At 43.8% G+C, this 23,466-nt stretch overlaps 2 protein-coding genes and 1 long non-coding RNA gene across 8 annotated transcripts in view; all 3 read right to left on the reverse strand.

The window, feature by feature from the left end:
• Positions 1-352: 352 nt before the first annotated feature.
• On the reverse strand, positions 353-3,193 carry LOC130543832 (ral-GDS-related protein-like). Its single transcript, XM_057312824.1, has 6 exons — positions 2,984-3,193; positions 2,512-2,615; positions 1,935-2,004; positions 1,244-1,606; positions 879-911; positions 353-504 (listed from the first exon to the last, which is right to left on the reverse strand). Exons 1-4 carry the CDS (start codon positions 3,035-3,037, stop codon positions 1,517-1,519), a joined length of 318 nt encoding a protein of 105 aa, XP_057168807.1. The 5' UTR covers positions 3,038-3,193; the 3' UTR covers positions 353-504; positions 879-911; positions 1,244-1,516.
• A 354-nt stretch (positions 3,194-3,547) lies between these two features.
• On the reverse strand, positions 3,548-8,441 carry LOC125280909 (uncharacterized). Its single transcript, XR_007188596.2, has 3 exons — positions 8,293-8,441; positions 6,411-6,658; positions 3,548-4,000 (listed from the first exon to the last, which is right to left on the reverse strand). It is a non-coding gene; the product is annotated as an uncharacterized LOC125280909 (long non-coding RNA).
• Positions 8,442-11,131: 2,690 nt separating this feature from the next.
• LOC113250117 (ral GTPase-activating protein subunit alpha-1-like) overlaps positions 11,132-23,466 on the reverse strand; it is a 252,384-nt gene continuing 240,049 nt past the window's right edge. For 5 of the 6 annotated variants that reach the window (XR_008959474.1, XR_008959473.1, XR_008959475.1 and 2 more), the window contains 2 exons: positions 22,919-23,145; positions 12,157-12,935 (listed from right to left, as the gene is read on the reverse strand). The gene's annotated coding sequence lies outside the window, so the exon portion shown is untranslated. Of the gene's footprint in view, positions 12,087-12,156; positions 12,936-22,918; positions 23,146-23,466 lie in introns of those variants that run through there. The other variant, XR_008959472.1, reaches the window with a different exon arrangement.

Here is a 23,466-nt window from a genome sequence, read left to right on the forward strand (position 1 = left end):
GGAAATAGATGGGGGGAAGGGGTGTGGAGTAAATAAGGTGCAAGGACTGCCCATATGCAGCTGCTGAGGAATCCCTGCAGGGCCACTGGACACTTGCTCAGTCCTGAGGTTGACTGCGGCCAGTTCTTCTCCTTCTTGAGTGCTGCTGACCAGCTAGGACCGGGGCTCCAGCTGGCAGGACAGGGTGTAGCTAAGGACAGAGGGACACCTGTGAGTTGCCCAGGAGCTTCCATTCAAGAGTCTCTGCCAGTGTTTGCCCACAGCTGGAGTCTGGCGCCCCGGCAACAAGGCCTGAGGCTGCCCAGGGAAGGAGGATCCCAGGAGTGGCCAGCAGAAAGAGTCCACCCCGAACCTCACCGACCCAGCTCCTGATGGGCCTCACCTCTCAGCCTCGCTGAGCGGCTCCATAGCCTGGAACCAGGCCCAAAAAGGATCCTCGGGCTCTAGGGTGTAATTCTCGGCAGCCACCTGGAGCAGCATGATGTCCGTCATGACTTGGTATTCCTGAGCAGAGAGAGAAGCACAGGATGTATAGGGAGCCTGGGGGGGCGGGGAGCTGCAGGGTCTGGTGAGGGTTGAGCAGCGGGACCGGGGACCCATCCCAGGTCCTGGCACACATGGCCATCCTCCTCCCTGCAGATTCATCCGGTCTCCACCTGTTCTCAGAGGTGAGTATCAGTAGCCCCTCCTCCAGGAAGTCCTCCTGGATGCCATGCTCTGTCCCCATCTCCTAACGGGATGGGACTTGCACTGCTTTCTTCTCAAGGGGTCCCAGGAAATGTGAGGTGGAGGGGATGGAGCCAAGCAATGTTCTTCCCAGGGACATCTCTGAGGCCCACTCCCTACCCTTCCCTGCGGGAAGCGCCACATATGCTCACCTTATTTCTTTTGTAGTGGTTGATCTCATTCCCCTGGAATGCAGACAAAGTCCATCAGAATGAGGCCCCTGGTTCTTAGGAGCACTTGATTCCCATCCCTTCTCATGCTGCACCATGGCCAGGACCCGTGAGGGGGCCGTGCATACACAGATAGTGGGCCTGGGATCTAGGCCAGGCTCTGGGGTCCAGAGAAAGGAGGACATGGGCCAGATGGACTGGCTACAGGTCGGGACCCTGCAGCACCACCCTCTGAGAAGACAGTAGGGGAGGCCGAAGCCTCAGGCAGGAAGGGGCTGCTGCGGCTACGGAGGTGCTTGCTGATGTGGAGGGTCCTGACTTCATTCTCCCCCCACGGGCAAACTCACCGGGGGAGGCTGAGGTCCACTCAGACAGACCTCATGCAGCTTTGCCTTCAGGAAGCTCTGCTGCTTCACCAGTCTTTGGCACCGGGAGCCATGTCCTAACTGCAGTCTCGCCTCACTCATCGCTGAGATGGGCAAGAGACTCCGACCTCACAGGCGCAGCTTTGAGGCTGTCATCACGGTAGGTTTGCTGAGTCCTGAGAGCTCAGGGCTCATTACAGGGGTGCTCTATTCCCACAGGTCCAGATTCTGGTCCATCCCCCACAATCTTCAGGCTCACCCACCTCCAGATAGACCTCCACTGCGGTATCCAACATCAGCAACTTGGTGAGGAAAGTGCCAAGGAAGGGCACGACACCCTGTGTCCTAAGGGGGAGAGTGGGATGAGTCACTGTTCTCTGTTGCCCACAAGGACCCTCCCCTGAAAAAGCTCCAGCCTCCTGGCCCATCCCAGGTGACCGCGTGGAGCAGCTCTCGACACTAAGAGAGAGGGTGTCAAGGCTAGGGAGTCTGCTTGGACACCACCTGCTTGCCCCCTCACTGCCAACGGCATCCTCACCTAGGCTGTCACCACATTCATGCCAAAGGCTTCCCCTCCCCAAGGAATGCTTCAGACCATTCCCGACTTCATCCTCGCAGGACCCTGTTCCCTCCCACCCCTCCTCTCTTTCCAGACTTGCACCTTCCAGGCTACCTTGATGAGTAGGTTCCTGCCCTGTGCGGTGTCCTTGCTGCACAGCTTTTGAAAGATCCTCAATGGCTTCCTGAAGAGAGGCAAGGGAGGCACGATCAATGGACGAATAATGTGGCAGGGTTGAGTGTGAGTGCCTTTTCTTTGAGAACCCCAAAGTGTCAACCTGCCTGGTTGAGGGTTTCTTCTGGGATCCTCTGAGCACTAAGGTCTTTGTAGGACATGGGAGGGAGCTCACATGTGGCTCGTCCTGGGCCTTCCTTCCCATATTCATTGAGAAACACTGTTTGGGTCAATTTGGGGTTCAAATGGGCAGAGAGCTTAGTGGCTGTCAAGGAAACACGTGAAGAGATTTAATGCAGCTCAGCCCCGTGTGGGACATTTGGCAAAACTGATTTCTAAAGCGGGAGGCATGGTGGCCTCTTCACCAGGAAGGCTGAGAGACGCACCCACCAGCCCAGGTCCTGTGGTCGGGGTTTGCCGCCTCCCAGAAGGTCCAAGCTGCCTGAGGGGGAAGAGGACAAGCCTCTGGGAGCTCCCTCATCCATCCTGGTCCCTCCATGGAGAGAGGCCTACTCACCTGGAAACCTTCCCCCACGTGTTCTCGAGGCGGTGAATGGAGACACTCTGCAGAGCCGAGAGGATGGCATGTAAGGACGAGTAGTTCCTCAGGGTTTGACAGGCCTGGGGAGGGAAGAGAATGGGCTGTCATGTGGGGAGCCAGCACCTGATTGGCTCTCAAGTTTCAGTCCCCCTCAGGGGAAGGCGCTCCTGCTGGAGGAAGCCGCTGTCCAGGGACCTGCCGGAGGGCACACGTGAGGCCCAGAGGAGGAGGAGGATTTTACCTCACTCCAAGGAAGGAGCCAGGCAGAAACGGAGCATCCTAGCATAGGGCCACACAAGGCGAGGTCAGCATGCCCCTGGACCAAAGAGCCTAGGGACTGCACAGTCCCTAGGGCAAAGACCAGGGCCTTCCACTCTGAGACCTGATCAAGGGAAGAGCAGTGCCCGAGACTCAGGAGAGCACCTCGGCTGGGCTTCCCGTTGCATACCTTGGCCACCTTGATCCAGTGCTCCACCACCATGGCCCTGTCCCGGGCTGTCATGCTTGGGTTGCCAAGGCAGGTGGTGATGACACACTTGGCCACACCGTTGAACTGGGCGACAGTGGCCCGGACTGTGGGTGCCAGGTGCTCACTGCCAGGCTTGTTGTGCTTGGACCAGACGGAGCCCAGGCACTGATGGGGCAGCAGCTTCTTGAACAGCTCCTAGAGAACAGGGGGACCTTGGTTCACCCAGCCATTTCCCATGCAAGACTTATGTCCTACGTAGGGGTCACAGGTCAGAGCTGGACCTCAGGGAGCTGAGAATCTGGCCTGAGCCTGGGTGGAGACCGTGGATTTCATTCCATTGTTTTTCACTGAGGGAACGGGGTAGAAGGACAACAGCCCCAGGCATGTAAAGCTCCACTTCCCAACAGAAGCAAGGCACTTCAATATCCCCCTCCAGTCCTGCAAACTATGTGCATTATTCTCTTTTTCTGTGTTGGAACAGCGCCACACTAAGATTCACGCTGCTCAACAACATGATGCAGCTGTGCGATTAATGAGAATCTATTTGTTTTAGGCTTCTAACAAAATATCTATTTTCTCTCTTTTGCACATATATCTCACTCAGTAGTGACAGCTCAAGTTCTTTTTCACAATGAATGATTCAGAAATAAGTATCAAAAACAGATTTGAAGAGAACAGAAGAGACAATTAAAAGATACGGAAACATCCTACTTAATAAAAGGCCATGTATTTATGTTCTGAGTCGAATTTTAAAGCTTTTAAAACATTTTATTCCTATAAATCCATCTTAGATAGCAACTGGACCTCACAGAAGCACTTAAATAAACGTTTACCAGTTGTATCCTGGCGAACAATATTTCTTGCTTTCTCAGCTCCCGGTGCCCCAGATGTGGTGGCGCTCCTCGATCGCACTGGCTCGGCCACATCCGGGTGGCTCCGCCAGCTGAGAGAACAGGATCTCCCCACGGTGGCTCCTTTCGGAGAATAGAACACAGCCTGATAAAGGATAAGACAAGAAAAATAATCTAAAGGCTGACTTCCTTATCATTCATTGCACAGCCTGTGTTACTCAGCAGATTTCATAAATCCAACTGTATATAATCGGCAGCTTCTCTTGTTGCAAAATTAGGTATCACTTCTCTGCTTTCCTCTCCTAGAGCTCTGGTCAAGTATTTCAAATGAGTGGTCAAGGGTCCAAGAGAAATACAGGAGATAAGAGACCGAGACAGAGATTTCTGCACAGGTAATGTGCTGGTGGCTGCCACCTATGGGTCGTTTTCACACCCAGGTTCCTGAGAGTATATTTTGTTTCCACAAATCCAGTGCTTAGAAGGCAAGTATTTTTATAATGAACATTTGAATTCATTTTTATTTTTAATTTTAAAAAAAATTTTTAAAAATATAATATGTTAGTCACCATACAGCACATCCCTGGTTTTTGATGCAAAGTTCGATGATTCATTAGTTGCGCATAACACCCAGTGCACCATGCAATACATGCCCTCCTTACTACCCATCACCAGCCCATCCCATTCCCCCACCCCCCTCCCCTCTGTAGCCCTCAGTTTGTTTCTCAGAGTTCATAGTCTCTCATGCTTCATTCCCCCTTCTGATCACCCCCCTTTCTTTATCCCTTTCTTCCCCTACCGATTTTCCTAGTTCTTATGTTCCATAGATGAGAGAAACCATATGATAATTGTCTTTCTCTGCTTGACTTATTTCACTTAGCATTATCTCCTCATAAGCAAGATGATAGATCAATCGGAAATATTTGCCAAAGGCATTAATTACATAATTGAATTCATTCTGTATCATTCCATAAACTGTTTTTCAGATTGTTTACCTTCCTATAAATAAATACAGCCACTCACAGACTGCAGCAAAGATATTATAAGAATCAGTCTCATTAATGACATGTTTATATGGTTAAGTAATCACCATAATTGGTTCACACCTCCCCACACCCACATCCTCTGTGGGCCTCTCCCACAATGACCCTGGGCTTCATCACATGACTTGCTTTGCTAGCAAAATGAGCAAGCAGAGATTTGAAATGCGTTGGAAAATCTGGGCTTGCCCTGTTGCTGCTCCTGGAAACCTAAAACCTCACCAAAAAAGCCTGAGCTGGCCTGCTGGGCAATAAAAGGTATGTGGCCAAGTCCCCCCATCACTGCCCCAGCTGACAGCTGGCCAACCCTAGGGCTGCCTGGCTGATTATTTGACAGCCTAGCTGACTACAAACACAGGAGGGAATCCAGCAGAACTGCCCAACTGTGTCCAACCCAAACTGCCAACTCATAAAATCATGATTTAAACAACTGGCTGTTCCTTTAAGTCACTATGTTTTGGGGTGATCTGTCACACAGGAAAAGCTGATACAGTCTATAATAAGGCTATTGTTGAGGCTATAGTCTACCCAAAGCAAGCAATGTATACTTTATGCATCTTGGGAGAAGAAACTCCTCCCAAGTTTTAGGACCAAGAAAAGCTATGTATCACCTAAGCTGTCGATGTTCCCCATTTGTAATCTGTGATCCTCTGCTGTAACCCTGTGAAGATCAGAGTCACATCTAAGCTTGCTCCCCTTCTCCCTCCCTAGCAAGCACACGGGGCTCTCTGGCATGCATTCTGGCATCTTAACCACTCCGGCAACTCCGCTCCCTTTAAATTTGCCCCAGTGTCCTTACCCATTTTATCTATTGTATTATAGGTACCTCTATGAACTGCCTCAAAATCTTTACACAATAAATTGGAGTACAAGGGAATTAATCCCAAGACTGTGTCACAGCCTTAAAACAGTAATGAAGACAAACTGTTGTCCCCAGTAGAAACCACCACTGATGTTTTCCACCTTGATCTGACTCGAGGTCTCAAAACAACTTTTATCTAGAAACAAAAAAAGCCAAAATGACTCCCATCTGAAACATTCAGAATTTTTCTACCTTGCCTAAGCAGGCACTGGAATACGTCTTTCTAGTGTGGTGCCTGGAGCTGGACTTGCCCAGCTTCGATTTCTGGCTTTCCCACTTCTCAGCTAGGTACCTTGAGTGAGCCCATCACCATGGACTCTCTGTACTTCAGTTTCTGTCTGTGATACCTGGATAGTAACTCAGAAGTTACCAAGAGGGTGAAGAGAGAGAATACATACAAGCACGAGCCATTATTATTATTCCTGTTGCTGCTACTGCTACTCCCCTTCATCTTCTTTCTTCCTCCACAGCCCCTTCATAAATTCATCATCCTTACTACGAGGACAGAGTGCTATGAAACACCATCCAACACCACCATTAAAAAGACACGGCCTGTATGGTTTATTCCAAAATTCCATGCATTAATTGCCTATATGTATAGACACACTCTGCCTCCATCTCAGACATCTGGTATTCCTCTGTAAGAGTAGAAGTACCTTTGTCTCGCTGCTTCTTTTCCTTTTGTTCACTTAGTTTGTCCAGAGGTGGGTTTGTCATCTCAACTCCGTAAGCAGTTCTCGCCAGCACTGCTGTCTAGGAGTCCATGACGTTGGCCCACTCGTTTATGAGTTCTTCCCATTCCATGAGGGAGGACAGCACACCGAGGAAGTCATCCCAGAGCTCTCGAGAAATGTACACACACAGGTTTGCTCGGATCCACGCCACCATGAGCGTCTAAAACCAACTAGCCAACAAGAGAACTGAATCACCCTCATTTGGAAGAAGAATGAGTTTTAACAAAATATTTTAAATTACTAGGAATAAAATGAACTTTAAAATAAAAAGCACTTGATCTTGATTTTCTTTTAGCGTCTCAAAATTTATTTGATCAACTGTAACCAGGATCTGAGCTATGGAGAAATCAGCTATTATCATGAACAAAACTACTGGTTCAAAATCCTCTGGTGTCTGCAGCTAGTCCTGGCTGTAACTTGGGAGAAGACAAAACTCTTGGTACAACAACTATTCTACTTCTTTTTTTTTTTTAAGATTTTATTTATGTATTTGACAGAGAGAGAGAGAGACAGCCAGCGAGAGAGGGAACACAAGCAGGGGGAGTGGAAGAGGAAGAAGCAGGCTCCCATCAGAGATGCCTGATGCGGGGCTTGATCCCTGAACACCGGGATCACGCCCTGAGCTGAAGGCAGATGCCCAACAACTGATCCACCCAGGCACCCCTGGAATTTACATCCTAAAATAATCATTTTGATTCCTGTGGTTTCTGTACCAGTGAACTTGCTACCTGATGGGATTCCTTTGGGCCCACCCTCCCTTCATGGGAGAAAGGAAAAGGCTGGACTCCACAGCCCTAGGGGCCCCTGCCAGGTCAGTCCTGCCTCATTTCTATGCTTTCCACCAGGTGCACACAGAGCTTTCCCTTTAGTGCTGACTCAAGGACATCGAGAAAAAGCATCCAGAACACAGGTGTGGTAACGGGGCCCCACTGAGGACTTCCAGGAGGGAAGCGGCCACCAGAGCTGGTCTGCAGCAGCCCTGAGCACTGAGCACAGAGGCCAAAGCCCACTGACAGCAGGGCTGACCCAGCCAGGCCGCCCCAGGGCAGCGATGGGTGGGAGGAACACGTAAAGGACAGGCTGGAGAGGCATTTTACAACCAGAACTGAGGGGCATGAAGAAAGAGGGTTACAGAGTGGCTCTGAGGTCTCCGTTGCTGAGAATGTCTGAAAGCACCTCCTAAGCTGGAGTGATGCGCTCATCATGGGACGGGGGCATGGGAAAAACCCACAGCACTGTGTACTTTCAGGGGTATTATAAACACAGAGACACCAAACAAAAACAAAGGAGAAAAATGAAAACATTTCGCATAAGCACATTTTCATGGCGCCACTATATGTTTGACGGTACTATTATTCGGTCATTCTGACAGTCTGTCATTTCAGATAATTGGTTTTCCAAAGTGAATTTAAAGCTTCAAATTGGAAGCAATAAAAATCAGTTAACAGCATTTCAGAGCAATTAACAACCTCTCCTGGGCTTATGAAGAATGATAGAAAACACCAGTTACATTGCTTTTCCACAAAGCAGTCTGATGACAATTTAAAATGGAAAAATCTACTATTAAGTAATATGACTACTTTTCATTCAGTAACATTTTTAAAGCCAATAATAAAAATAAACTATCAAAGTGCTAGATACTTACCTTCTTCATAATTCACAGAAACTGTTACAGAAGATTGATTATCATCTTACTGTTCACTTTGTAAAGCCATCAGTAAGTGGAGGCTTTGATGTTCTAATTATTATGTTGAAAAAGAGAAACATCTGTTTTACAGTATTAATGAATTTGAAATAAACTTACCATGTCTTTTTATTCATTGTAAGCTCCATTATCATGCGCCTACAAATAATCAAAACAGCTTTACAGGCATCAGCTTGTTCTCTTAAGAGCATGGGAACTTCAGGACATGGTTCCAACAAAAAGACGTTTGTTGCATTTATCAAAAATACCTTGAAATCAACAAATTTTACATTAAACATATAAATGTAACTAAACACATAAATCTGAACAAATTTTTCTTAAAGATAATGATATTAATTTCCCTCTACTAAACAATCACCTTTGAGTTATTTCAACTAAGGCAAGTGGTACCAACACATACTCAAGATTTTTTAAAATGCTTCTCTTAGAATCACCTGACACACTTGAAAGACCTTTCCTAGAAAAAAAATTATTAATACAAATTAATAGTGCAACTTTAGAAAATTTATGAATCAGAAAAGTTTCTGAAGACTTCTTTTTACATTACCTCAAAAGAAAAGGGGAAAACAGTAAGATAGGATCACTGCTTCTGGGTGAGAAATTTTGGGGTCGGGGACGGGGAGAGGAAGAGGAGCAGTGGTCAGACAGTGGCTGGGAAAAACCATCTGATTGCTGTGGAATCTCCCAGCACATGAACTTTGCAGGTAGGAAGCACGGCCAGCACCACCCAACACGGGCGCAGATCTCTAGTAGCTGTAGGGAGGCAGGAAACCGGCACGGCCACATGGTCAACAGTACATAGCTTCCAGGTGCATATACCTTGACTAGGAGAACGATATTAGGCAGTAGGATATAAAACCTAAGTGAATTCTTGAGATAAAATCAGATTTAAAAAAACTTAGATGACCAGCCAACAGCTCTACACTCTACCTCAGACCTTTGGGGTACAAGTTCACTGTCCATTCCTGTCAGGGGTGTTTCAGTAGAAAATTGTGAGACGCACAGATGTGGCCTATTACGTAGTCGTAAGTGACTGCTTAGGGGCACTACAGTAAAGTTAACACTGTGTTACTACTGACACAGACGACACCAGTGACCCTTCAGTTTAGGAGACTGAGTTGTCAGTCTGGTAATGAAGGTGGATGGGTACCATCTACCTAGATCCTATGCCTTCTTAAGTCTCCCTTGTGTTCAGCAGTACAAATTCAAAGGATCTGGGAACAAACAGAATTCTCTGGCTCACCTGGGAATGAAATCTATCAACACAACATCTTAAAATAGATGCACAAACGGACCGAAGAAATTAAAATAAACATGCTCAAAAGTCAAGTGGATGAATTTAGATATTGACAGCCTCTAAGATTATCTTGTGCAAGATTAAAAAGGTGTCAGGGCCTACTTTTCTAGAAAGAATTACTAAATAAGCACTGTAATAATTGGTAACAGATGATAACAGCAATTGTGAAGACTTTCCTAGATTTCAAGTGGGAAAAAGGAAAACAAAGAACTTTTTGACTAACCAACTCTAGCAGTGGTAGTATAATTTTAGTGGCCACTTTATTTTTTTACTACTCTGACTGAGATCAAGACCTGAGCTGAGAGATCAAGAGTCGGAGGCTTAACCGACTGAGCCACCCAGCTGCCCCTCGCGGCCATGTTTTTGGAAGACGTATGGCATAGACGATCTGCTGCAAGACAGATCTTTCACTCAAGGTATTTTGTTTCTTGATGTGAATTGGAAACTTTGCATACTCCCAAGTAAAAGTGAGGAGTCTTCATATATTATATTCTCCGCTCATTTTCTTTTTTAAAAAAGATCAAAATGCCAACTCCATGAATCTTTCTTACTACCATGTCAGTACTGGTTAAGGTAAAAATTAAAAAAAAATTAATACGTCCAAATTGTACCTCTCTACAGCAACTGGAGAAGAGTACTAGCTTATTCAACCTGTACTTGGCCACTTTTTCCTAATGAACCAAGGAAAGGACCAAAGATACTGGATACAAAGAGAACAAACACAGCTATTAGAATCCAAACTAAACATTTTTGAACACTGTTGTGCTACAATCAAGTGGAAAATATTTTTTCTTGGTTTGGCCAAGTTGATGTAACTCATCCTTTCAGAAAACAAATTAACACTCTCCTGAACCTAGGGAGATACTGGCAGTGGGATGGCTGAGGACGGCATATGGCAATCCACTTGGAGGACAAGGAATACCAAGGGACACAGGCTAGGGACTCCGGCATGCACTTCTCTGGTGAGGGCACAGATTTTCCTAACAACTGGCACCGGAGTTCTTTGAAGCTACTCAAGTAAAATCATCTTCATTTTGTTTCAAGTTGATTTCAAATTATTTGCTGATTTTCACTGAAAAATGAGAAGATTCAATAGTTACGGAGTATTAAACTGCTAATGAACCTGAAAGCAAAAAGGATACCATGACAAGGAATCCTACTGAGAGATGGATGACAAAAGCATGTCATTGAAAATTGGGCAACAGGCAAGCTATGCCTATGCTACCTCAGGTGGATATGGGGTAGAAGGTGGGCGCCAGGGAGCAGGGGAAAAAGAGGCATTCTGTGTTTTCACTTAGAGACCTAACAACCTTCCACGTAGATGGGGGCCAAGAGGTAATCAATCTCCCAATCCCCATTTTTGAGGTAAAATCCTGAGGTCTGGGAAGATTAAGTGATCAGCCAAAGTTGTTCTTTCCAATGTTCCCAAATGGCACTGGTTCTATTTAAATACTCATACAGATAAAGATTTAAAAAGTAGAGCATTTATCATCAAACAGGCAATTTTTAAGAAGAATATTCTTTATGGGATTATAGAATCACCATGCTTGTCTTGCAAATTAGAGTCCAGATGACGGACTAACTCCCCATATGTGTTCAGGACATGATTTTTAAGATTTAGATCTCAGTCATTTCACATTCACTGCATAATAATCCCTCTCAAAAACTGCAACCAGCTCATAGGTCTCCTTCGACTAGAAAAGAATCTTTACAAACTGAAGATGAGCGGTCAGGAAGAAAACTCAGAATGAGAACTTAAGAGCTGTTTACTGACAGGTAGATACAAATATCCCCGTACTTTAATGATGCTATCACAATAAACAAAATGTTCAAATGGACTCAAACCAGAGGTCTTTATGTTTCCGGGCAGCCACGTACCTGCAGCATAGCCTGGGCCCTGGCTTTCCCGTTCTTATTTTCTTCTTGCGTCACACATCCTCTGCTCACTGCACTCGTGAAGGAGTATGTTCGTCCCCAACTGGAAGATCGCTTATGACGAGAACCGTCAGATGAGGTCTTTAGAAGATAAAAACCAGTTAACGGAGGGGGAAGAAGTACATGTTCACATATTTAATTCCTTACACTCACCAAAATTCATGAGAATAGAGGTTTTAGAAGGGCGAGTCTTTTTTCCATTTTGTTCACCACCTCCAGCACCTCAAACAGTGCCTAGTGTTTAGTATGTGCTGAAGAAATAAACGCAGGTCCAGTGACTGAATGAGTCTCTAAAACAGACCTTTAAAATGTGTGATAAATTCCATTTGCTTATCTATTCATTTTGACCTCATGACCAGTTATTAAAATGATTTCACCAATATTAAAAAATCAAAAATTATGGAATTAATACAGATATTTAAAAGTGATATGCCTTTGATTACAAATAGTCTTAAATGTTTGTTGTTAATTGCTGCAACACCCACTTTTAGAAATAATTTCTCAGGGGCGCCTGGGTAGCACAGTGCTTAAGCGTCTGCCTTCGGTTCAGGGCGTGATCCCGGTGTTCCGGGATCGAGTCCCACATCGGGCTCCTCCGCTGGGAGCCTGCTTCTTCTTCTCACACTCCCCTGCTATGTTCCCTCTCTCGCTGGCTGTCTCTCTGTCACATAAATAAATAAAAATCTTAAAAAAAATAATTTCTCAGACTAGTTTCAAAACAGCATGCCAGAAATAGAAATATGACACATATTTTGTTTCAGGAAGAGATCCCACTGTGTCGTTTTAGGTTTATCCAGCCTCTAGCTTTACCTAACCAGGACGAAAAGTTCCATTCCAGCAGCACTCACTCTGAGGACAGCACCCAGCCCTGAAGTGAGGCTTCTTAAGAGAAGAGATAGCACTCATTATTGGGTTAGTCCTTTCGGCTGCTCTGGGCAGGCCACTGCACAAGACAAGACTGCCAAAACATTCTAAATTTAGTTTCTCAAATGCTATTTGTTTAAACATGTCAATACCAATACGGCAGTGACATTTTTAGTCTCACACGCAGACGTGTGAACATACAATGGTTCATAAAACAAGTCTGCCGCCACAGTGAATGACAAAGCTGCCATGCACAGCCGGACCTAGCCTGAGGGGAAGGAGGTGACCAATGATCCTGAAGACAGCCCAGAAGCAGCCTCACTGAAGCAGGTCCTCACGGAACTCAGCAACTGGAGAGAAGCAACTACGATAAAAGAGCCCCGCCGGCCTGTGCCCCACTGACTGGCACCCTCGCCCGATCGGGTAGACTTTGCTAAAATACGTGTACTCCCAGCTGAAACAAGCGACAACGTATTACCTCTTTGCTGTCAGTCTCTGAAAATCCTAATTTTTCAGCATCTTCTAGGGCAGCTTCTTTTTTATCTGGTTCTTCCATGAACACAGGTTTGTCCTGGAGAATCCACTTTCTGTACACTGGAACTACCTTCCTTGTTACAGCGATGTCACAGGAAGGCAACAAAAATGCCTAAAATAAAAAGAGAAGACTCCCTTTAACTCCACACCTGCTCAGATCACTGTAACAGACGCATAACAGACATTTCTAATCACCACCACCAAGTTCAGACTTTCCTCTGAAACATACGGAGCCAGATATTTTTGTGCACACCAAACTTGCTGAAGAGAAAAGGCATTTTCAATTGGGCCAGAAAATGTCATGCAATTTAAAAATAACTTCTGTATTCTGAATATTTTTTTCACAAAAATAGCCAACATGCACGCCTACACAGATACTTTAAGTGGCTATATAAACCATAACAGTTATACAACCCAATGAATTAGAAATTGAGTATAAGACAACAGACAGACTACTGCAGCCAGCTGCAGCCAACTGTCACACCTCCGCCTAACTCCATGTGCAGGGATGTCGTGCTGGTGACAGAAGGATTATTTACACCACAGAAGTTGGCAAATGCTAATAATTGGAGCCTTTCTTTTTTCTTCCCCTTTGTCTTTCTCTTCCTTCCTTCTTTTTCGCCCCTCCCTTCCACCTTACCATCCCTTTCTGGGAGCCCACATTCACCAGCATACCAATGAGTCAAGACTGTACTCAGGTGTCTGTACTCACTGGTATGCTAGTGAATGCGGCTCGCAGAAAACACATGAAAGAGAGCCTCTGGCCAGCTGTAGCACTGTGCACATTGATGTGAACTTTCTTTTTTCCGATTTCTCACATTTATTTGAGAGAGAGAGAGAGAGAGCATGTGCCCAGCAGGGGAAGGGCAGAGGATGAGGGAGAGAGCAAGCAGACTCCAGCACTGAGCACAGAGCCTGACATGGGGCTCAATACCATGATGCTGAGATCACTGCCTGAGCCAAAACCAAGAGTCAGACTTTAGCTGACTGAGCCACAGAGCACCCCATGAACTTTTGAACATTACAGACTCTCTTTACACATATGCATGTAAGACTTCTGATTTAATGTAAGATTCCAAACATATAAACAAAACGGTAAAGGAGAAATGTATTTGCCTTTTGAGTATTAGCTCTAAGGAATATTTCTGACTGAGGGGTAAACACAAAGAGAGGAACTCAATACTACAGAAGTGTTTTCATTCCATAGATGAAAAATTAAGCTGAGGCTCAGAACACATGAGATATTTTCCCAAGGTTACAAAGTAAGTTAGCGATGATTCTAGGTCTTGAAATCTCAAGATTCAGAGATTTCATACTGTCCTTAATGTTCACGCTACAGGATCCAATGACAGGCAGACTTTAGTGTAACAAGGATTCATGCAATATATATATTTCCATTGATGTCATATCAAATTCCAGAATAGAGGAGTCTGTGTTATAACAAGAAGGTAACATATCAATGTAACAAATATTCTGACTTGTATCTCAAGAACAATCAACAAAGACAAAGAAGAATATGACAAAGTACAATGTTGTCCCAGTCTAATGTTGTTCCAAATTGTATTACAAATATTTTCACACATACAATAAAGTAGAAATACTTTAAAGTGAATACCATGTACTGCCGCCTAGATTCTACCATTAGCATTTGCTAGATTTGCTTACCACATACCTATCAACCCACCCCTATTTATCCTTCTTTCAACCCATTTTATTTTTGATGCATTGCAAAGAAATCTGCAAACATCAGTACATTTCACCCCTAAACATTTCAACATGCATATCACTTCCTTACAGTTCAAAATTTCTTTATGGTACTTTACATAAAATTTATAAATCAGGAAATGCACAAATGTTAAGTGAACCATGTGATGAGTTTGGACAAATGTAGACAATGAGGTAATCCAAATCCAAAATCAAAGGTATATCATGTTATCCTCCTCGTAAGAAGCAAAGAGAAACGTTCTCTGTAGGAAAATAAGGTCACAGTAAAACCCAAATGATTTGTACAAACTGTCTGGTTAATATGATACGTAGCATATTCATTAAAAATCAGAAATATGAGAAAAGAAGTCAACATTAACAACACCACAATAAAAACCAGACAATACTTTAAAGACATAGGAGATCAGGATAAAGAAAGTTTCAAAAAGAAATGGAAATGGAATTGAAAAATAAAATAACCAAAATGAAAAACTCAGTGGGTATGGATTGACAACAGAATGGACATAGCTGAAAACAGGATGAAAAAACCAAAGGAAACACCCAGAGTGAAGCACGGTGAGACGAAAGGACGGCCTACTCAGAAAGGAAGGCAAGAGAGAGAACACAATGAAAAGCTGCTCCTATACTTGGCTGCAGAGGCACAAGGAAAGAAGATTAGCAAAAGAGGGCAGATATGATATTTGAGGAGAGAATGCCCGAGAATTTTGCCAAAATTGGTAAAAGATGTCAATCCACAGACTCAAGAATCACAAACAAGCAGGGTAAATACAGAGTACCTTACAGTAAAAGTGCTGAAAACCAAGAACAATCAGAAAATCTTACAAGCTTCCAGAGGAAAAAAGAGACATTTCCTCCAAAGGAGCTACCACGTGACCTCACATGACTTCTCAAAGACAATGCAACAAATATTCAATGTGCAAAGAGAGAACAGCTGCCCGGGTAGAATTCAATATCCAGAAAAACTGCACTTCAAAACCAAAAGCAAAATAGAGAAATTTTCAGATACAGAAATGAGAAAAACTTTTACCAGGAGATCTGACCTAAGGGAAATACTAAAAGTTATTCTTTAGGCAGAAGGAAAATAATTCTGGATCAGAGATTTAGGAAGAGATGAAAGTGCAATAAACAGGTAATTATTTGGATAACTCTAATTGGATAAAATATATATATATGAATATATATATAAAAGAATAAAACTGGGTAAAATAATAAATATGAAAGAGATAATATATGTGTATACATATAAATAATATATTCATAATATGGAATTCAAATACAGATGGTCCTCAACTTAGGACAGTTCAACTCAGAAGTTTTCAACGTTATGACAGTGCGAAAGTCACGCATATTCAGTAGAAACTGTACTTTGAATTTTGATCTTTTCCTGGGTTAGGGATATGTAGTATGACACTCTCTTGTGGCGCTGGGCGGTGGCAGTGGCTACAGCTCTCAGTCAGCCCTGGGATCGCAAGGATAAACACCTGATACACTTACTACCATTTTGTACCCATATAACCATTCTCTTTTTCACTTCTAGTATGGTATCCAATAAATTCCATGAGATATTTAACACTTTATTATAAGCTAGGCTTTGTGTTAGATGAGATCGCCCAACTTGTAGGCTAAAGTAAATGTTCTGAGCATGCTCAGGGTCGGTGAGGCTTAGCTATGATGTTCGGTAGGGTAGGTGTATTAAATGCATTTCTGACTTACTCTATTTTCAACTTCTGATGGCTTTATCGGGACAGAACTGCATTGTGAGTTGAGGCAAATCTGTACATAGCAGGGGCATATGAACTGAGAAGGAATAAATGGAACTGGAGTGCATACTTACAGGGTAAAAGTTGAAATTAATGCTAGATTTTAAGTTAGGGATGCAAACAATAAAATATTACAAATGAGTGTAAAAACACTAAGCTTGAAGAGAAAAACGGGATGCTAAAAACAACCAGCCTGAGAGAATTCAATACAATCAGCAATACAATTAGAGAGCAGAAAGTAAGATAGTGAACTTATACACCATTACAGTAGTTGTTATGTCAACTGTAAAGGGAACAATGCTCCAATCAAAAGATAGAAATTATAAGGTTCGATTTTAATAAGTATTAAAAGACCATTTGCCATTTATAAGGGGACGCCAAAAACATCCGGATGTAGAGAGGTTGAAAGTAAAAAGAGAGAGATACACCATGCAAACACTAACCAAAAGAAAACTGGTAGAGCTATATTAAGAACAGGCAAGACTGACTTTGAGGCCAAAAAGGAAAAAAAAGTATTAATAAAGAGAAAAAATTCTTCCTGATGAAAGAATCAGTTCAAAGAAACATATGACATTTGTGAATCCATACTGAAACTAATAATTTTGCCTCAAATATATATGTGTGTGTGTGTGTGTGTGTGTGTGTGTGTGTGTATAGCAAATACTGATAGACTTTGAAAAAAAATAGACCAATCCACAGTTATAGTAGGATATTCTCAGTAACTTGCAGAACAGCAGATCAAAAAAATAAGGATAGAGAAGAATGGAACACACGCTTCCTACCTTCTCACCGTATTCTCCATGTCTCGACCTCTCGTATTTTTCATCTTTGTCTCTCTGGGGGACAGTTGGGATAATTTCTTCAGGTCTGTCATTCTGTTTATTCAGTCCTCAGCTGTACCTAACCTGCTACTAAACTCACCCACTAAGGTTTTCCTTTACTATTTCAATTATTACTTTTTTTTTTCATCTCTAGGAGTTCTATTTCCTTATTATTCAAATCTGCTTAGTCGTTTGTTATAATTTCTTGTTTCCTGGAAACATTTCCAAGTTGTCTTTTATTACTTTAAACATGTTGAAGGTATTCATACTGAAAATTCTAGGAAAGTTTTGACTTGAAAATTCCTAATTGGAAGAAAGGGTGATCTGAAATTATTATACCCAGTTAAACTGTTTTTCATGTGGAAAAGCAAAAGGGAAACATTCCTCATCACAAACGAACTCAGGGACTAGAGCCTCAAGACACCTTCTTGAAAACACCCACTCAATGACAAAACAAGGCCATCCAAGAAGTGCATCAAAGCAAGCATGTTAGGACTCAGGACACCAGGAGGAGAGTGTAGCTAAATTCAGAACCAAGACTGAACAACTCTGCACATCAGAATTCCAAAACTGACTGCAAATAATAGTAAATTCAGGCTCACAATTGATAATATAATGAAATAAGTGGATGGGAACAGGAGGCTGAAGAAAATACCAGGCTGATAATTTCTTCAGATTTCTTAAGAAATCAATAAGTGCTATCTAAAATTACACCACGGGGATAAAAACTGATGCCACCACCTTAATGTGATTTTAATCTTCTCATTATAGATAAATATTTTGGTAATTAATATTTCTTGTGTTAAAGGAAATGTTTATTTGAATTTCTACAATTCTGTTTCTCTTTATTTTTTCTGCTGTCAAATTCAAATAAAATAAAATTCAGAGCTCTTCATTAAAAACGCACAAAAGCATCATTAAGAATTAAGATTCCATTGTCATAAAGTTACCTGTCAATCCTTCACCCCCACCCCGGTGCCTCCACATACCCTCCCATTGTCTCTGCCTTTACCTCAGTCAACCTCTGTCTGGTTTTACCTTCACCCATCCATGGCTGGCTGCCTGCGTGTCCATCTTTTTTTTTTTTAAAGATTTTATTTATTTATTTGACAGAGAGAGACAGCCAGTGAGAGAGGGAACACAAGCAGGGGGAGTGGGAGAGGAAGAAGCAGGCTCATAGCAGAGGAGCCTGATGTGGGGCTCGATCCCATAATGTCGGGATCACGCCCTGAGCTGAAGGCAGACGCTTAACCGCTGTGCCACCCAGGCGCCCCTGTCCATCTTTAACTGCCTGCCAAATTCTCTGTCTGCCTGTCTGTCTGCACCTACGCACCTGTCCATCTACACCTCCCTGCTCACTTCCACCTCTGCCAGATGGCCTGTCTACACCTACCTGTCTCATCTTCTATGCCTGCCTGCCAGTTTGTTTATGTCCATCAGCTCCTCTGTAAGCCTTCCTGTCTGTCTGCCAGGCTGCTCTCTGTTTATATCCTGCCTTACCCATCTCCTCTCTGCCAGGCTCTTATTTGCTTCTCTAGCTAGCCAGGCCAGCAGTCAAATAGACACATGCAGGAATACCTGGAATGATACTCTACAAACATCAACAGGGGTTGCTTAATGGCAGTATTTTGAGTGATTGGCTTGGGACTCTATTTGTCTAATGAATATTCACTTTTTTAAAAATAAAGTTATTTTTTAAAACAAAACCAACACCAACAAAACAACATAATCGACAAATAACCTTTAGAGCAGTGCTTTGAACTTTTCAGACCCATAACCTAAGTAAGACATTTTACAGAAGCATATATGCATTTGGATAATAAATGTTGTTTTAGAAGGTTTACAAAGAAATACTAATCCTTAGAATATGCAGGGTACTCTGAAATGTTTCAGTCCATCCTATTCTCTTCTATTCCATTATTTTAAAACAATACTGGCCTTTTTTTAAAAGATTGTATTTATTCATCTGGGAGAGAGAGACAGAGCACAAGCAGGGGGAGAGAGAGAGGGAGAAGCAGACTCCTCGCTGAGCTGGGAGCCCAGTGTGGGGCTTGATCCCAGGACCTGGAGATCATGACCTGAGCCGAAGGCAGACGCTTACCCATCTGAGCCACCCAAGCGCCCCAAAATACTGGCTTTTGATAAGTTGATTTCATGACCTACAAATGGTCACAACAGGTAAGAAAAACACTGGTAAGAAGACAAGTTTCCAGCGGAGTGACCCCGAGACCAGAACTGCCCCACCTGAAGCTTCTACCACTCACTGTTAGCCTGCCTGCTGGGGGCAGCAGCAAACTGAGGCTGCCCTGAGCACCACTGAACCTCATCTCCCCTCATTTACCATCTATTTCCACTGCCTGCAACCTACCGAACCATCCAGGCCAAGGAGACTTGCACAGTTAGCCCCTGTCACGAGCCTCTCTGCGCTCGGGGCCCCTTGTCAGCATTTATTTCGACACCACACCCATGGACATCTGACCTTCCTCCATCATGCACTGTTCCCTGGTGCATACACACACATCTTACCTCCTTCACTGAGAACACGAGCTTCCTGAATGTACATTTTAAACTTTAATGGCCTTTAGGCCTAAATATTAAATAGTCAATGAACACTTTAAAATTGAAAACGAAATCACTAGGAAACAAGTCACATTTTGCCATCCTGAAAAGAACAATACAGAGAAAGACAATTATCATATGGTTTCACTCATTTATGGAACATAAGAAGCAGGAAGATCCGTAGGAGAAGAAAGGGAAGGTAAACAGAAAAGGGAATGAAACATGAGAGACTATGGACTCTGGGAAACAAACTGAGGACTTCCAAGGGGAGGGGGATGGGGGAATGGGATAGGTTGGTAATGGGTATTAAGGAGGGCACGTATTGCATGGTGCACTGGGTGTTATACGCAAGTAATGAATCATGGAACTTTACATCAAAAACTAGGGATGTACTGCATGGTGACTAACATAATAGAATAAAAAAATATTATTAATTAAAAAAAAAAGAACAGACAAAAAAATCCCACCCCCCAAAAAAAGAATAATACATCATTGACCTCAAGAGGGCAATAGAATGCAATGTTAAAACCCACGCCCCTTCAAGAATCTCTACTTAGTATTTTCACATGCACAACCCTTACATTTTAAATTTCACATACATGCTTTCAAATTAGATTTGATGAAGAATAATGAGAAGGTGTAAATAAAATGTTTTTTGGCTTCACGGCACAAAGATGTCTCAGAAGTTCGGTCATAAGTAGTCTGCAGTTACCTACTTGGCCCAAGCTACTTCTGAACTGAATTTAGACTGGAGTGAGGACTAAATGGAATGCAGAATTTAGAGCACCCTCTGCCAGCGGTGCAATGTCAATAATGGATGCAGACAAAACTTTCCATATAGTAAATTAACAGTTTACACAATAAAGGTAAAACCACATCAGTTTAGCATTATCTCGTGTGCAAAATTTACAAGCTTTGTCAATCATATCTAGTCTTACAGTAAGCACTGGCGTCCAAGAGCTTAAAACATTGCTACAGATCAGGGCCTGCAAAGTATGGCCTGTCATCCAAATCCAGCCTGCCAAGTGACTTTCCTAAATAAAGTTCCCCGGGAACGCAGCCACGCTTCTTCGTTATGTGTTGTCCATGTCTCCTTTCTCACTACAAAGACAGAGCTAAATAGCTGTAACAGAGTCTGTGTGATCAACAAAGCCTGAAATACTATGATCTAGTCCTTTACTCTATAAAGAATATGACCTCTATCCTCAATTATATGACCTTGCTGACTTCAACTCAAATTAAATGGTTACCAAGTACCTTCCGTGGGTACAACAGGAACGCAACAGGGCAACGTTAATGGACAGACTAGGGTAGATTTTTAAGTCCTGGACTATTATGATAAAACAATGTTTTGGTGGCATGACATATACAGTATAGGCTAGAAAGGGATGACACAGCAGGTGTGGGGCTCCGGGAGCATGCTGCTAACCATGGCCAAAGGAAAAGGAGGGAGCAGGAGTGAGAAAGCCCCCTGCATGGCTTGTCCAGGGATGGCTCACTGGAGGAGCTGGAGACGAGAAGCACGGGAGGGCTGAAATTAATATGCACACAAGCACACGAGTCCCGTTAAAGAAGTGGTCAAGTCATGAGGAGAAGCTGATGTTAGGGAAGAAAATAAGCTCAGCTCTGGCCTCGTCATCATTAAGACACCACTAGAATGTCAGACAAGGTCACCAGGGGGCATTTTAAAAGGCAAGTGTGCAAACAAGAAGCAAGGTCCAGACAAAAAGCTTGAGTGAGAGTCTCACGCCACATGGCTGCTGGCTCCGAGCCCGAAGGAGGCAAGCGTGGAGTTACAGCAGAAGAGGCTCAAGCCCAGAACTTGGTCAATTCTTGGAATCTGGGGTCAAAGAAAACAGGGGCAAAGAAATGAGACAGAGAAGACACAGTCAGGGAGTGAGAATATTACACTAATATTTTCTTAAGTCCAACCTTTTTATTCACTAAAATACAAAATACGTGAAAACCTCCAGATTGCTGTGGATTACACTGGGACTTTCATTCTTGGTTGATTTTTCCTTAATGACAGTCTCAGAAGTGAAAGGGTTCATCGCTATCTAGAAGTCTTGCCCCTCCTCGGAAAGCTCTTCATACTGTGCATGCACCGGTCACGTGTGTGCACAGGGCTCCTCCCCTTCTCCCCACGGATCACAGGTCTGCCATTCAGGGGCCTCACCTTCTGTGCGTGTGCCCAGACTCAACAGCTAGTCCCCATCACATGCACACACCCACAAAAGAGCCAGGCTCTGTCTCCCAGGGCACCGGTACCAAGATACAGGTGGCCAGTGGCTCCAGCCCACACCACAGGTCTGCTGTTTTCTCCGCTGCACCACGGGTTCTGTTTCCTCTGTCAGAGCTTCTCCACAGCAGCACGACTAACATTTGAGGCCTGATGTTCCCTGTCGTGGACTAGTGCAGGCCCTGTCCTATGCCTGTAGGATAATCACTGGCTACTACCCACTAGATGCCAACAGCATTGCCCTCTCTCCAGTTGTGATGACCAAAAATGTCTCCGGACAATGCCCCTGGGGGGGCAGAGCCAGCCCCGGTTGTAGCTCAGGGCTGCTAATCGTTGCCCGGCCTCTGGTCTCTCTCTGCCATCTTCTTCCGCACTTGCACCTGCTTTCTTGTTTGTACTTCCCCTCCCTTTTCACTCACCACAGTGGCCACCACCAGGGTGCTGTATCAGCGTCATCCCTTGCTTTCCCCTTATTCCCCTCCCCACCCAACTTTTTCCTCTTACGTCATAAATACTTCAATCACATGTTCATGCCATGTGTGTTTGCAGGGAAAGTACAACCATCTGCAAAGCCTCCACAGAACTCCCTCTGGCCCTTGGGACAACACCAGCCTGGGGCTCCTCTTTGCCATGTTCACTGGTTGATGAGTATTCAGCAAGAGCTTTCTTCCCACCTACCTCTGGGTTTCAAGTTTCTTACCGACACGTGAGGGTATTTTTGGAATGATTTGCTCAGATATAGAATTTCCCCTCCACATGTAGGAATTTTACAAAAACAAAATCTTAAAGAATCATACACAAAATCACAACACTCCACATGACAAATTAAAAGCAGGATTAGAGGGATCATTATTCAGTCCAGTAATGTAGCCCAACTCATCAGTAGTATTTCTTGCAGGACTATGAGCAAAAGACCAAGAACAAGTCTCTTCAATTTCATGAACTTATCACACACACACACACACACACACACACACACACACACACTAACCTGATGAAAGACTTCGTTCACAAAGGTGACATAACCTCGCGTTGACAAGAGAATCCGCTGCACCATTTCATACACGGGGCGGTGCTCTTCTTCAATGCTACAATGGCTGGAGTTGCTGAGTCTTCGGTCAGACAAGGTGCTGCTGTTGGAATGGTTTTTCTCCGGCTCTGCAGGCTGCCGCCATCCAGCTCTGCCACCATCTCTTGCCCCACACCACCACCAACGGTCTGGAAGAAAGCCATTACCACTTCTTTGTCTTTTTTTTAATATTTTTTATTATATTATGTTAGTCACCATACAGTACATCCCTAGTTTTTGATGCAAAGTTCCATGACACATTACTTGCGTAAAACACCCAATGTACCATGCAATACGTGCCTCCTTAATACCCATCACCAGCCTATCCCATCCCCCCCCCTCCCCAAGCCCTCGGTTTGTTTCCCAGAGTCCATAGTCTCTCATGGTTCATTCCTTTTGTTTATCCCCCTTTCTTTTTCCCTTTCTTCTCCTACCAATCTTCCTACTTCTTATGTTCCACAAATGAGTGA

Source organism: Ursus arctos, unplaced genomic scaffold, assembly GCF_023065955.2.
Source record: "Ursus arctos isolate Adak ecotype North America unplaced genomic scaffold, UrsArc2.0 scaffold_16, whole genome shotgun sequence".
Classification (NCBI taxonomy): domain Eukaryota; kingdom Metazoa; phylum Chordata; class Mammalia; order Carnivora; family Ursidae; genus Ursus; species Ursus arctos.

Bases quoted from the DNA above. Each gene is read 5' to 3' on its own strand.
- LOC130543832 (XM_057312824.1), bottom strand. From the start codon at position 3,037: ATGACAGCCCGGGACAGGGCCATGGTGGTGGAGCACTGGATCAAGGTG. The intron at 2,005-2,511 runs GTGAGTAGGCCT...GCCTCTCTTCAG, and splicing joins ACGTGGGGGAAGGTTTCCAG to GAAGCCATTGAGGATCTTTC. The intron at 1,607-1,934 runs GTAGCCTGGAAG...TCTCCCCCTTAG, and splicing joins GCAGGAACCTACTCATCAAG to GACACAGGGTGTCGTGCCCT.